The 14,637-nt window shown below is 54.8% G+C and overlaps 7 protein-coding genes across 7 annotated transcripts; 3 read left to right on the top strand and 4 right to left on the bottom strand.

Moving 5' to 3' along the window:
- Nucleotides 1-1,296: 1,296 nt before the first annotated feature.
- On the bottom strand, nucleotides 1,297-1,929 carry G6M90_00g031530 (uncharacterized protein; the record flags this gene model as incomplete). Its single annotated transcript, XM_014687605.1, has 1 exon — nucleotides 1,297-1,929. One exon carries the CDS (start codon nucleotides 1,927-1,929, stop codon nucleotides 1,297-1,299), a length of 633 nt encoding a protein of 210 aa, XP_014543091.1.
- A 704-nt stretch (nucleotides 1,930-2,633) lies between these two features.
- Nucleotides 2,634-3,590, bottom strand: ANK1_0 (Ankyrin-1; the record flags this gene model as incomplete). Its single annotated transcript, XM_014687604.1, has 1 exon — nucleotides 2,634-3,590. One exon carries the CDS (start codon nucleotides 3,588-3,590, stop codon nucleotides 2,634-2,636), a length of 957 nt encoding a protein of 318 aa, XP_014543090.1.
- A 682-nt stretch (nucleotides 3,591-4,272) lies between these two features.
- Nucleotides 4,273-5,279, bottom strand: G6M90_00g031510 (uncharacterized protein; the record flags this gene model as incomplete). Its single annotated transcript, XM_014687603.1, has 3 exons — nucleotides 4,273-4,473; nucleotides 4,615-4,880; nucleotides 5,177-5,279. The coding sequence occupies 3 exons, from the start codon at nucleotides 5,277-5,279 to the stop codon at nucleotides 4,273-4,275; spliced, it is 570 nt and encodes a 189-aa protein (XP_014543089.1).
- Nucleotides 5,280-6,471: 1,192 nt separating this feature from the next.
- G6M90_00g031500 (uncharacterized protein) lies at nucleotides 6,472-6,954 on the bottom strand (the record flags this gene model as incomplete). The annotated part of the gene is made up of 1 exon (XM_014687602.1): nucleotides 6,472-6,954. One exon carries the CDS (start codon nucleotides 6,952-6,954, stop codon nucleotides 6,472-6,474), a length of 483 nt encoding a protein of 160 aa, XP_014543088.1.
- A 2,211-nt stretch (nucleotides 6,955-9,165) lies between these two features.
- Nucleotides 9,166-10,601, top strand: G6M90_00g031490 (uncharacterized protein; the record flags this gene model as incomplete). The annotated part of the gene is made up of 5 exons (XM_014687601.2): nucleotides 9,166-9,333; nucleotides 9,421-9,525; nucleotides 9,593-9,814; nucleotides 9,881-10,023; nucleotides 10,097-10,601. 5 exons carry the CDS (start codon nucleotides 9,166-9,168, stop codon nucleotides 10,599-10,601), a joined length of 1,143 nt encoding a protein of 380 aa, XP_014543087.2.
- A 512-nt stretch (nucleotides 10,602-11,113) lies between these two features.
- HNM1_1 (Choline transport protein) lies at nucleotides 11,114-12,999 on the top strand (the record flags this gene model as incomplete). The annotated part of the gene is made up of 4 exons (XM_014687600.1): nucleotides 11,114-11,245; nucleotides 11,308-11,991; nucleotides 12,128-12,457; nucleotides 12,520-12,999. 4 exons carry the CDS (start codon nucleotides 11,114-11,116, stop codon nucleotides 12,997-12,999), a joined length of 1,626 nt encoding a protein of 541 aa, XP_014543086.1.
- Nucleotides 13,000-13,862: 863 nt separating this feature from the next.
- G6M90_00g031470 (uncharacterized protein) lies at nucleotides 13,863-14,135 on the top strand (the record flags this gene model as incomplete). The annotated part of the gene is made up of 1 exon (XM_066130088.1): nucleotides 13,863-14,135. One exon carries the CDS (start codon nucleotides 13,863-13,865, stop codon nucleotides 14,133-14,135), a length of 273 nt encoding a protein of 90 aa, XP_065986562.1.
- Between the last annotated feature and the right edge of the window lie 502 nt (nucleotides 14,136-14,637).

Genomic DNA, 14,637 nt, shown 5'->3' with positions numbered 1-14,637 from the left:
AAGAATTGTAAAGGGATGGTAGATTCGGGTCAGAAGACCAGCCATCGCGCCTGTTATATAGTAAATCCAGGGTGCTTGTGGAGCACAATTTCCATGTGTCAAGAGAAGACGCCTGCACCCATTACTGGCCTATTCTTGTGCTACTAGATGTCCTGGGTGCGTGACTAACACTCGTCGTAGAGATGAATGGAGCAGTGAAGAAGAGACGTCTGCATTTCTGATTGGCCTACATTTGTGCGACCAAATGCTCGGAGTGCCTGACCAGGAGGCGGCGCCGAGGCTAGTCATTCACACAGCGTATGGACATGAGGTGTAAAAGACGCAGAAAAAAAATAATGATTACAGACTAGGAGAATACGAGCTAGACTCTGTACTAAATGAGCTTAAAATTACACATGTAGTATAATAAACTTTGACGGTGCCGTCCGCATTGCCCAACGTGAGAAATCACGGCTGTAGTTGGCCGCCGCCACTGAATCACAAAATGCTGCCGTGAGTCAGTCAGGGGAACTTGGACTTTGCTGAGCAAACTTACGCAATGTAAACTCTTGTGTACCAATGGCTGTCTTGATTCAACAAGCTCACAATCTTGATTGATCTATAGACTTGCCGTACTGAATGGGGCAAGTCAGAGCGAAGCCAGATTTTGAAAAAGTCACTTGCCACCTCTCAGACCCAAGGTACTCACTTTCTTCACACCGTGTAATATAGTTCGATGTGCGAATATTCGTCACGGAGCGTCGACGTTGGGTGCATTTGTAGCAAGTGACGTCACTGTCGACCTTGGTCCAAGCCCCCCATCCATCATCCTGAATCGAACTAGAGTCAATGGAGCGAAAGACGCTGGTAGTCATGGCGAGAGCTCAGAGCGAATGTAATGGCTTGCAATGATGTGTGCAGTCCGGTTGTCGGTGATTCTGATGGCGCCGGGGAAGTTTGAGCCATTATATATACGGAGTAGATTTGGACCATGTTCACGTTAAGGGCTCAAAATGAAAGACCATTTCCACTGTCAGCGATATATAATATCTAGGAAATGAATTATTCAAAATTATAGAATCTGCAGAATGTCATAAATCATCTCACATGCTGCGGGATCGTTGAGAAGCCGCACAATAAAGCTCGAGGAGTATGTAGAGTTGATCTACAATAGTTCCGCCCTTGCATTTTATGAGGTCAAGTTACCTTGCCGGTCATCCTCTGTTGCCAACATGGTTCCATGACACGGTAACCTATCCATTCGCCAATTCCAACCCCCCACGACTCCTCAACGGGAAGCCGTACATCAAAGACGGCCTACACATTGGGGACGACGGCAAAGCTCAAGCTAGGAGCAGTGTACGTTTCACTGACGCGGATGGCGCCAAGTCGTGTCACGGCGGGCTGGATATTGCCATACCCGCCTTTGATTTCCCAGACCGACACATCTTTCTTGGAACCCGACTTTTTGTCATCCCAGACGCTCGGGCTGCCGAAGCTGCCTGCCACTGCGAGGTCTCTCCGCACACACCAGACATCGCCGACGCTCGGTGCGGGCAACCAGCCGTCCTGGGCAACATCTCCAAGGGCCACGTAGCCGTTGGGAGGAATTGGACGCCAAAAGGAGCCGTTCTTCTTGGCTTTGCTGCCCGCGTCCGTCCAGATCTGGGTGTACCCGGTGGGACTGGCCACGGGAGACTCGCACATGCCTTCGGCGTTGATCTTCTGCATCGCCGCACAGTTGGGCGCGATGAGCACCGCCGAGTAGCTGCCGTTGATGTCCCTGTGGCTGCCGACGCCAACGCTGCCGACGGGTCGGAAATCGCGGTCAGAGTCGGGATGCCAGAAGCCGCCGTCGCGGGAGGCCTTGCTGCCAGCATCGTTCCACCTCGGGGTAAATGACGAGGTCACCTTTGCCATCAGCTCGCTGGCTTTTTGTTGATCCGACATGGTGTAGGTGGCGCCGATGTGACCAAGAGATGGAAGTAGAGGGGCAAGTTTCTTGATATCAGGTTGAAAGCCTTGGGTAGCAGCACTCGTGTTGTAGACTTGTAGTGTTGTGAAGTGAACAAGTCTTGCGATTCAGTCGGGATTCACACAGTATTTATGTTCAACATGTGCGTTGCAACTTGGCCCAACTCGTCTGTTGCTTCCCGTGCCCATCTGCACCCATGGCATCTTGCCTAAAGCTGGAGGACAGGCGGTGACTTCACCGAGGTTACACCTACATGTGTGACGTCTTCCCAAAAAGCTCGACGGCAGGCCATGACTTCACCGACGATGCACAAAGCACCGGGAACAAACCAGCCAACCCTCTTGCATCGGAACGATGAGAACCGAGTAACGCTTCCGTGCCACACGATCCGTATAAAGGGTCACACGGGGAGACGATCATGGGCCACAATACGCTGTGCCACCAAGAAACAACCGCACTGAAAATGAGTTCCTAGTACATCAACTCATACCCGGCCCGTGGGTTCACAGCAGGACAATCTCAACAGCATAGCTGGCCAACCGGCTAAGCGAGCCCTTCTAACCGTCTGCACAAAGCATTGGGTAGCCCTTTTGCACGACAAAGCAAGTCGTGTTCAACTTGAGCTACAGCTAGCTATCTCGCGATACACGACGGGCTCCCATGCCGGTCTCATGCTCGTCTACCCATCCACGCCCCGCGATTGAATAACGTCAATAATGCTCGTCTTGCCCAGACGCTCAGCCATCTGCACCGGCGTCTCCCCCCGATCGTTGACCAAATCCGTCCTCGCCCCTCGCCCAAGTAAAAACCGCACAAAGTCGCTCTGCTCAGCCGGGCCGCCGCCGCGCATGCCGCCCTCGACGGCAAAGTGCAGCGCACAGCCCAACGGCACCCGGACGAGCTGCATGCTGTCGTCATACTCTTCCCTGGCAAACACCTCGTTGATATCGGCGCCGTGCCTCAGGAGCGTCTCCGCGGTGCGAGCTCGCCAATAGTGCGCAGCCTGCTGAAGGGCCTGCGATCCCAGCACCAGCGCTCCGTGTGCGACGAGGGCGCGCAGCACGTCGTCGGTCGGCTGCCTCGCTGCCACGCCTAAAAGCCTGCTGGACATGTAGGTGCCGTTGGGGTCGGCGCCCCTGGCGAGCAAGTATTCCGTGAGCGGGAGCTGGTTGCTGGAGACGGCCTGGGCCAGGGGCGAGCCGGCGTAGCCCAAGCCGACATTGGGGTTCATGCCGTAGTTGAAAAAGACGCGGAAGAGCCCGACAGGGTCCTTGCCGCCAATAGCCTCGTGGATAACGCCGTCTTTGTAGACGTGCCACTTGTCGGGAATGTCAGTGTAGCTGTATCCGTCTGGCAGGACGGGATCCCAGCGCTTGTTCGGCCGGGCTACACAGCCGGGGAGGCGCTCGAAAAGAAAGCGAATGCACTCGGCCTGGCCTTGCCTGGCGGCAGTCTGGAGAAGGAAGCCGTCTGTGGGGAGATGGGCCGGGTCCCGGTTCAAGTCCTGCACCGCCTCGAGCAATGCTTCCAGATGGGGGATATCGCCGGCAGAGGATGCCTCGACAAGCTTCTGGGCTTGCTCTTCCAATTTGCGTGACTGGGAGGGAGACCCGTGTCCGTTGCTCATGATGCCCATAATGGCGTTACATAGAGGTGGCTAACAATATACGGGTTGGGTGTGAGTTGGTACGGGCGCGGGTTTCTTTGACGACTTGGGGGGAGGGGAGGTGGCCGGGTTTGAGGCGGCGAGTCACGCGCATAACCCAGCACGCCGGGGTGTGCGCATGTCTTGAATATAAGGGTGACCACGGGCTGCTTGTCGCCAGACACGCCAGCGCTGAGAGGGGGGCAGCCTGCATAATACAATAGCATCTCCTGATATCAACATGGTTATCGAAGGCTCGCCCTCCGGCTAGGCCCGGTGCGGCACTCCACTTCCCCGAGCCCCGGCCGGCCGGGACCGGAAGACCGCCCAGCAGGCAAGAAAAGGAATTCACACAAGTTACGTTTTCTGCTGGAATTTACAATTCCGCTCGTTTTGGGAAGTCATGCTCAGACAGCAAGCAACAAGCGAGTCATGTAGAGCAGCATGTAGCCGCCACAGCGGATATATTGAGAACCATCTAGGCGGCCGCGACTACTGTATAAAAGAGCTGCTACCTATGTAGACTAACAAAGCAAGCAGAAATGAAACTGTGAAAAGGCAGACTAGTGCACCCTCGCCTCAGCAGCAAGATCCTCGCCGATTCCTCAGTCTCCGTCACGCCGTGCAGGTGTCAGAGCCAGCTTTGCGGCCAATTCCCGCCCAGCGCACCGATTTATGCGGCAATAGTCTTGATCAAGCCACCATGCTTCGTGGACCTGTCCTTGTAGAGGACGTACTTCGCGACACTGGTGACCTGCTTGCCCTTGCGGGACTGGACGACAATCGACTTTTCGATCCTGCACCAGACCACCTGGCACTCTTTAAGATCCTTCTGCTCGACCGCCCGCTCAGTGAAGTAGCCGTACACGTCGCCCTAGGCTAGCTCGGCCATGACCTTGGAGATGGTGTCCCAGAACATTTTGAACGTCTCTGCCCAGTCCGTTCAGTAGCCGCCCTCGGACTTGGGCTTCTTTTACATGTCCTAGTCTGTCTTGGGCTGAATTAACATGCCTACTGTGAATCGCTTATTTTTGGTCGCAAAAGACCTGGCTTGGCCCTCAGTCACACCAGACCAGAAAACAAGTTTCTGGGTGCAACCGGAGTATGCTGGCTGCTTTTCGAGATTGACCAAGTAGACTTTCATGTCCTTTCTTGTGGGAGGCGTTTGAACCTGTCTCTCGACCAGGCGGGAGTCATGTCTGGCGTCGATGGGAAGGCTCAGGTCGGCAAGATGCTCGTCTAGGCCGCCCACGTCGACGGCATGTCGTGCCAAGTCACCCTCTAATAGATGATTAGCATATTAGTAATGTGACAAGGGCTAGAGGCTGGGAGCATTTACTCAATTCATCTAATAACAGTCTTTGGTATCAAAGGTCCTTGGTTTTCCTCAAGGCCTCGGTCGCCAAAGACGTCTTTAAATACAAGAAGTCGGTGAGGACCTTTTGCCCTAATCCCGTGACCGTAGCCCTTGTGTAACCAACGCCATTTCCGTGTGACAAGCAAGCAGTCAAGGCTGGATTCTCAACATGCCCCTATCTAGGCTTACTGTGGCACAAGAGAGCATCCAACAAGCTTACTATCATAATCGACAATAGTGCTCGTCTCAAGAGGGACACCGAGGATGCTGGCAGCCAGGGCCGAAAAGGCCGCGAATGTGAAAGCCCCCTTGAGGAAACACATATTGAACGGAATGAAAAGTAGTATACATGTCTGATATGTAGGCTAAAGTTGATGAGAATGTGAGGCCTGTGTCTGTTTTTCGAGATTCAGCAACCTACCAGGGCCTACTTTATATACTTGGTCCATGCTCGTGGGATGTAGAAGGTGCATATTTCAATACCAACGTAAACGTCTCATAGAGTATGGCCCTGTTTTGCCGTTCTCGGTTCTCAAACGCAATCATGTCCAAGATGGATGATAACCCTTGCCGCACCGTGTAGTGTGGTAATCCGCACCCGCATCACACGAGCTGACTCGTATACTTGCTCTTGTATATTGTATCCGATGAGATCGACGATGTCGTTTTGCTCGAATATAGTACAAGGTTGGCCTGCCGATTCCGATGAAAACCTCTATATTGGTTTTTGGCCGCCTACCAAGTCATACATGAAACTAGTTCCGGAAGTGCACTGTATATTCTCGCATAAGAGATATTCGGGACTGTTCCTTTATTTTTCTTCTGGTTTCAAGCATTCGACCTAGAGCGCTATTTTGTCGAGAAGTTTTGGTGGAGTCTGCTGCTGCGGAGGGTCTGAATCTGAAAAACAAGGAATACTCCGCACGAAGGGTGAGATTGTTACTAAAAGCTTCCCAGGGCGCTGTTGCGATGAAATATGTAGTGCAGTCCAATAGGCTCACCATAGCATCTCTTGACCGAGTCATGGTTTACACTTGATGACCTAGCTCTTCTGCTTTTAGACTAACCGCCCTGACAATCCCTCTTGGTGGCTAGAACAATAACATGACACGAGTCAGGGCGGCGTAAATGCCTACAAAGAGCTAGGATAACAAATGGCAAGCAAGGAAGCTCGGAGACTAGAAGCCAAGAGTACTCTTTGGGCAGCATAAGAGCTGACGTAGCTCCAAGTTCTCTCCAGTGGTAGATTTAACATCATCAATCACCACGGGCATTGCTAAGCGCTGAGTATTCATGTCGATCCACACTGTCAACTTGCAGTACCCTTCTTACGCTTTGCTTGGGAGTAAAAATGCATGTAAACCAGTACCTAAACAAAGACAGTAAGCGCAAACCAACAAGGTGGCATCGCCCTCATCGCGACGACTTGCAGAAGCTCATCCCATGTCAATACGTGACCGATAGATTCCAATAAGAACCAGCACCTCGACATCTCCCCCGTTCCCATCCCCTCATCTACTCCGACTTTGGACCCTTGCCCCGCGGTCCGACGCCGATGCCAAGAACAACCAAGACACGAACGACCAAGAAGGGCACGGTGGCCCAAAACACCAAATGATCGTCCAGCATCCAGGCCGACAGGTCAGCCCAGCTCGTCCAGCCGCCGACGGCCTGCGCGGCCGCGTGGCAAAAGGCGACATCGCTGACCAGCATGCCGGCGCACAAGAGCCGCCAGAGCCGCACGTCGTCGCAGGCGCGCATCACGACGGCCTCGACAAACGCAAAGTACAGCCAGGCGCCCCCAAGCAAAGTATACAGGAAGGTCGACCCGGCGGCAAACGTGCCCCCGTGGCGCGTCACCGTCGACAGGTACCTCTCGGGCGCGAGGAGCACCAGCATCGCGCCGCTGACGGCAAACAGCGGCTCGACCACGGTGAGCAGGAGGCGGTAGGAGAGCGGAACGGAGTCCGATGCTGCTACTACGTCCCGGGGCGACATGTTTGGGTTTCTCCGTGGGGATTGCGATGGGCTGATGTTGGGGATATGAAGTCTGGTTGAAGTTGGGGTTTTTGAGGGCGGGGTTTATTCGTCATTTCTTGGTAATCAAGCATCAATTGACAGGTAATCAATCCATCACTCAGCCTGAGATACTTGGACTTTAATTTGTGTTTTTAAAAATTAAAAAAACTATGAATGACGGGTCTGTCATATTTTCTTGCACTTGAATGTAGAAAATGCGCAAAATGGCATCTTGGCTGCATTTGACCACGACTCGATTTACGGAGCTATTCGCGTTTTGTACAACCCTAACCCCAAGACTTTCTGTACGAAATCCGGTGCAAGGCTATAAGAGAGAAATGGCAAAGTCCCCAGGTGCCACTTTTGCCGATAAGCTTACCTCTGGGGATAATGGGATCAATAATGGGGCTGGGACGCTCGGCAAAACGCAAGCGACGCGGAATGTGTTCGGATTTGTCAACGGCCACACGAGAGCGACCGCACGATATAACAGGAACAGCATGTGCGAGGCGTGCATTTATACAACTAGCCAACTACCTGACGCTGGTGATGGTCATGGTAAACAAACAAGTGCTTTTCGTCGGTAACCTGTCAACGGCCAACTACCGAGTCTCTCATAGTTTGCGTTGGTTAGCAAAACTTTACCTCACCCGTTGGCAACCATGCGGCTCTTCCACCTAGTCGCCAACGGGTAGGCATGCTCGGGCCTTGGGTTCGTGTAACCAGATGCCTGTCATTACGTGCATCAGTTATCAACACATGGCGGGCCAGGGTTGGGAACTGGGCAGAAAAACAAGATCTGATTTCGGCGTCATGCTCCCAAGTTTCAGTCAACCGGATCCATACACGGATTCGGCTGTGCAAACAGACCCCGGCAAGATTCTGCCACGAGGACTCCCCGGGCGGCTATTTTTATCAACGCCCGACCCTGGACGTCAGACGACGGGCGACAGAGGAAGTAGCGTCGAGCTTATAACGCCAGAATATCGTTTGACGTGATTCTAGAAATCACCAGGGCGCTCTTTGGCCCGAGGCAGCGGACAGTGCCTCTTCACCCAACCCAACTAGAGTTCGACTGCATGTCGCCGCTTCTTGGACGCAGGGGCTTTACCAATGGAATTCCACCGTCGCAGGTAAGCTAATGTACAACCTGGAAACACGATTGAAGCCAGGCCCACCAGCCGAGTGGGTTATCGTATATGCACGGCTGGGATATGGTCTTTGCCGGGAACCGAAGCCGGCGTCGTGTTCCAACCCCATCTATTCCATCTGAGGCGAGTGCCCCTGGGACCTGACTCGGCTTCTCTACACACTTCTCAGCGAGACCACGTGTTGGGAGCGAAGATGGCATAACGTTAAAACACTAAAAAAAGGGCAGCGACCTGTTATTGCCGTGACTTGGGATGGCATTGCCTCAAAGCCCGGGTTGTAGGGCCAGAGAGAAGGGATACCCAGTCTTGACAAGCCTCGAGCCGGCGGGACCTATATAAAACAAACCAGCGTCCAGCTTCGCTGCTCCTGGCTAGTTGTGTCGACCCCAGCTCTTCGTGTCAGCCGTTTGTGCGGGAATTGCGTGTGCGTTTCACGATCAGCGTGCGTAGTCCAAGCGGACGGACGGGCCTTGGCGTCTCAAAGAAATTGAACATTGAAACCTTAATAACAGGCGACTCGCATTAAACTGCATGCAGCTTCTAACTGCACCTGGCAACTATCGGCAGCGACCTGGCTGAAGGGGGACTGGCGTGCCTGGGCTCTGGCGCCCTGCAGACCAGTCTTCCCTGCCAAAGGAATTGGCTGGCCAAACAGCAAATTAGACCAGTTGACTCGACTCTTTTCGGGGGGCAGCGGAGAAGAGAAATTCTGCCACCAGGGCCTTTGCCACCGTTTATGCGTTGCGAGAAGCTCGCTAGAAGGTGGTTGACGTTCCGACGTCAAGCCCAGTTGGACGCCACGACAAGGGGTGGTGATTTTGTTGTATTGACAGTACTCCGTACATTGTTACTCAAAGAGGACAGAAGAGAGAAAAAAAAAAAAAGAAATCCAGGTCCTGCCTACTCCGTATTGTAACCCTTACAAACTCCGACGACCTTTTCTCGGCCCAAGGCAAGACTTCTACCCGCCAAGCCAAGTTATCGAGATCACACGTGGCCAAGGGTCTTGCATCTTGATGCCGTGCGCAGCAGCGGCATGATGGAGCGGCCTCATGACCTGTCCATGCACAACAGGTCGCTGGTGGTGAGGGCAGCGACGCTGTTCCTGATGGTGGTCGGGCTGCTGGCCTGCCTGACGCGCATCTCGATGAAATGGTTCACCGTCAGGAGGCTGGGCCTGGACGACCAGCTCGCCATGGCGGCAACCGTAAGTGCCGCCCTCGCCCCGAGTTTCAATGTTCCCGAGGCCGCATCACGGCGCTGACGATGCGGATTTGGCGGTGGTGCTTCACAGGCCCTGGCGGTTGCGCAGTCTGCCGTGGTTGTTGCGGAAGCAGACCGCGGGCTCGGCCAACACCTGCGTGACCTGCGCGGCGACCAGGTTACGTATGTTCTCAAGGTACGATGCACTCTCATGTTGCAGTCATTTTTTGGGCCTGGCCCTGGGCTTACCGCAGAGTCAATAGGCCGAATATGCTGCCAATGCCCTCTTCCTTGCCAGCATGACGCTGGCCAAACTGTCCGCCATCACGACGCTCTGGGTGCTCGCGCCGTTGTATCACAGACGCACCGTCCTCATTACCTGCTCCTTTATAATCCTCTGGTCCTTTACGTCGATTGTCCCCGCCCTCTTGCAGTGCGACCTGCCCATTCCGTGGGACTACATTGCCGGCCAGTGTTTCCAGCGAGTATGTATTGCTGCTTGGGGGAAAATCCCCCGCGTCCTCTACCGATGTTGACTGACGGCTGTGCAGACCGCCTTTTGGATATACGTCGCCATCGGAGACATCCTGACCGACGTTGCCATTGTGGCCATCATGTTTACGATTTCCTTCCAGCTCCAGCTACCGCTTCGCAAAAAGATGCTGGTAGGAGGCGTGTTTGGGAGCCGCATCCTGTGAGTCTGCCGGACCCCAGCCGCGCAGCAGCGTCTTTTTATTTTATTTACTTCAAATTAACAACGACCCCAGAGTCACGCCCGCCATCATCGCGCACATGGTCGTCTTTCACGGCCTCTACGACGAGAGCGACGCCACGTTCAACATGTTCCTGCCGACCATCCTGACGCAGGTGGTGCAGTGCCTGAGCATCGTGACGGCGTGCGTGCCGTACCTGAAGCCGTTCCTCGACAGCTTCCAGTCGGGCGCCATGCTCGCCGTCGACGCCTCGTCCCAGAACACGGGGGCCAAGAGCAGGAGCGGCAGCGGCAAGTTCGCGGCCGCGGCGTCGGCGCAGAACAGCAGCAAGCACGGGGGCCGCGGCGGCGACATTGAGCTGACGAGCATTCCGCGCGCCGCTCAAGCCTCCAGCTCCAAGCCGGCCACGACGGCGACCGTCACGGCGAACCAGGGCGATGTCAGCGCCGAGGGATGGGACAGGCGCAGCCACACGAGCCAGACGGTCCTGGTCCAGCAGTCCTGGCAGGTGGACATTGAGGCCAAGTCGCCGGTTCGTGCGAGCAGGGCGAATACATAGATACATGTAGCACAATGGCATCATGTTGTATTGTATGTACAACCAGACATGTCCTCTCATTCCGCTGCGTTGGAGCCCCCTTCCTTGGTCAGGGAACAGTCGTGACCCTGGCCCGGCGTCTTGAATGCTTCATGCGACGAGTCGACAACGGCCAACCATGTCGTCTCGATGCCGAGCCGGCCACGGGCGCCGTGGCTCTGTGCCCCCCTGATCCCTGCTTATCGTCGTCGACCAACTGCGTTGGCTGGGTTATGCGTCATGCGCGCTAATGCGGCTCGTGCCATGAACCCTGGCCTCGGACCAGGTTTGACCCTGTCGGAGCGTCGACGTGTTGAATCTGCCGAAACTGATGTGCGAGTAAGTCAATGGGGTAGCTCCTGATCTCGGGTCAGGAGAGAACATCAAATTGAACGTCGGTCGTGGCAGCAACAGCAACAACAACACCCACAACACCAACACATCATCACCACCATCATCACCGTGTGCCTCGCCGGATACTAGTCCATGCCACAATGAGTCTACGACGAGAGGGCTACGCCCTCGACGACATGACGGGGAGCAAGACCTCGGTGACGCGGGCATCCCAAAAAGACGTCGACGACCGCCATCAGCTCGCCCGGCTGGGCAAGAAGTCGGTCCTCAGGGTACGGTGCCGCGCAACATCAGCTCCCAGGCAACTCCGGCTGACTTGTCCCTCTGCTCACAGCGCAACTTTGGCTTCCTCTCGACCGTCGGCTTCAGCTGCGCCGTCCTCATCACCTGGGAGGGCACGCTGATGAGCTTCGCGCCCGGCCTCCTCAACGGCGGCTCCGCGGGCCTCATCTGGGGCTTCCTCATCGTCTGGCTGTGCAACATCAGCGTCTTCTGCACCCTCTCGGAGCTGCTCTCCATCGCGCCCACCTCGGGCGGCCAGTACCACTGGGTGGCCATGCTGGCGCCGCGCCGCTGCTCCAAGTTCCTCAGCTACATCACCGGCTGGCTGACGATAGGAGGCTGGCAGGGCGCCTGCGCCTCGGTCGGATACCTCAGCGGCACCATGATCCAGGGCCTCGTCGCCTTCAACCACGCCGGCTACGCGCCGCAGCCGTACCAGGGCACCCTGATGCTGTGGGCGGTCGTCGTCCTCGCCGTGCTGTGCAACACGGTGCTGAGCACGCACCTCCCCAAGCTCGAGGGCATGCTGCTCGTCGTCCACATCATCGGCTTCTTTGCCATCATCATCCCGCTGGGGACCTTTGGCGCCCACGGGAATGCGAAGGATGTCTTTACCACGTTCCACAACGGCGGCAACTGGTCCACCCAGGCCTTGTCCAGCTTCGTCGGCATCGTGGGCAGTGTGTTTTCGTTTGCAGGTACGAGTTTCCCCCCCGGCAATGCCAATCTGTTGACGGTACGTTTTGTATAGTACACATTGCTCATCAAGACCTTGGTCAAAAGGTGTCGATTGCACGTTTCATGTGAGTTTGAAGCCAGACATGTCTTGACCCCCCCCCGGCCGACAACACTCACCAACACGACCGAAACAGATGTGCGAAGAAGTCCGAAACCCGTCGCTCGTCGTCCCGCGGTCCATCATCATTAGTATCCTGATTAATGGTTCTCTCGGCCTTTCCATCATCATCGCCATGGCCTTTTGCAACTCCGACATTGAGGCCGCCTTGGCGTCGCCCTCGGGCTATCCGTTCATGGAAATCTTCTACCAGGCCGTGGGTTCGCGAAGGGGCACCACTGCCATGGCCTCCATCATCATTTTCATGACTCTCGCCTCCGTCATTGGCGTCATTGCCACCACGTCGCGCATGTTCTGGGCCTTTGCCCGGGACCGCGGCCTGCCCTTTTGGCGGACTCTGTCCAAAGTAGGCGCGCGCAAGACATTGAGTTTCCTGCATGTGAAGACTAATTCTTTTGTGCGACCTAGGTTGACTCTACTACCTGTGTCCCCGTTTGGGCCATTCTCACCACGAGCGCCATTTCCTGCCTTCTCGGGCTCATCAACATCGGCTCGCAGGTCGCTTACAACGCTCTGGTTTCTCTCGCCATTTCCTCTCTGTACTCATCGTACCTCATGGCCGCTGGTTTGCTTTTGTATCGTCGCTGCACTACGGGTTTCAGCATTCCTGACCCGTCTTCTCTTCCGGCTGTGGCTGAGACGACGGGCAAGGAGCTGGTTTGGGGGCCGTGGCATCTTCCCGGTGTTGGGGGCATCATTAACAACGTCATCACTTGCGTTTACCTGAGTATTATCTTATTTTTTAGCTTCTGGCCACCCTCTTCAGAAGTTACGCCAGATACCATGAACTTTAGCATACTGATTACAGGGTCCTTGGTATTATTTAGCACGGTGTACTATTTGGTTTGGGCTAAGAAGGACTACAAGGGCCCTGTTCTGGAAACTTAGGAGCCTAGTGACAGGTGATGGCTGGTTTGTTTCCAGAGTTTAGGTAATGCCCCGAGACAGTGGAGGTCCGTCAAATAGAATCTATATAGACCGATGTAAAGTTTGAATAGAGCCCATGGCGCCTGTGCAGCTCTGTCATCTGCGACAGGGACTTGGAAGGACTTGAGTAATAACTCCATTAAACTGCAATAGTCCTCTTTAATATCAAAGACCCTCGGTTTTGTGAAGAACCTTGGGGAAGCAAGGGTCTCGGTTATACAAGTACATATGTAGCCATGAGCCTCAAGGCCTGAGGCCACAGACGCCCAAGGCTTCAACCAGATCTTCAAGCCGTTCTACAACAATTGTCATCTTCAGGTCCGTGATACACATCAAGCTCAACGTATCCAAGGACAATTACTTGCCCGGCTTGCACATGTGACCTCCGATCACGGGACGTAAGCAAGGCCCACCTGAAACAGAGCATACAGAGCACCAGTGACCCTACAGTCCGGGCGCATACGGCTTCCAACCCGCACGGCTTGACGATTCCCAAAATGGAAATATCCGACCACGCCAAAAGCTGACCATGCAGCACTGCCAAGACGTCGGTCAGCTTTTAGTTCAACCAGCTTACTACACGACGGCAAAGCATTTAAAACTGACCCAGGGCGACCATCTCTCACCTCGGCTACATATTTTCAGCCCTCCTCCTCAACGCTCACATGCGCCCAGCACTCCTCCCACGGCAGATGTCGTTCTGCCAACCGAGAAACAACCTTGCATGACCGCGAGCATGCCATGAAATTCCGGTCCGAAAAAAGCACGGCACCCCGAAAGAAAGAAATAGACGGCCGAGAAAATCACGGCCAGCACTCGCCAATATGCCACGGTCATCTGAGCCACTGCGTGAAGCGCTCCTGAACATTGCGCGATTGGTGTGGACCTTTGTCGTCATCGCCACATTTGTAACCGCATGGCTGGTCCAAGGGGAGGTGATCAAGACACCGAAATGGGCTAGGGACTGGAGCGGCGAGACCCCCGAAGCGCAGAGGGAATACGCCGCCGCGCTGATGACGCCTGTTTGCGTCGTCTTTTTGCTGTTTGCCGTGGCGGGCTATGTCCAGATGAGGAGGGAAGACACGAGGCTCGTTTGAGTCAAACGGGTGGTTGTCGATCCGCCCCGGGGTCAGTGGCGGCGATCCGCGTTCAGATGGAGTGGGCATTGGCCGTCGAGGTGATTTGTTGCATTTGATCACAGTACCAGTACTGTAGATGATGACAAGCCAGGCCCTGATGACTATGGCTGCGGTAGCGCCCGATGCTGCGTGGCACGCGGGAGGATGATGACGGGGATGGGTTCCTCCATGAGAATTTTACGGAGTATATACGGGATGGGAGAATGGGGAAATGGCTTGTCTTGCGCAAATGCACGAAATTCATGCGATGTCCGCATTCAGAGAAAGCAGTCATGTGTCTAGTCTATGGACACAGGAGTTACGATCACGAGATATAGAGCATGACTCACCGACTTGTTTTATAAATATTTCTCTTTGGTTATGTAGACTTTGAAGAAAATTAAGGACCTTGCAACCAAAGAATGTTATTAGATGAATGGAGTTATTGAATCCAAGCCCTACTGAAGCCTTTTCACAGATC

Source organism: Metarhizium brunneum, chromosome 2 (assembly GCF_013426205.1).
Source record: "Metarhizium brunneum chromosome 2, complete sequence".
NCBI lineage: Eukaryota > Fungi > Ascomycota > Sordariomycetes > Hypocreales > Clavicipitaceae > Metarhizium > Metarhizium brunneum.
Note: the sequence above shows the minus strand (reverse complement) of the source record. Positions and strands in the feature narration are given on the sequence as shown.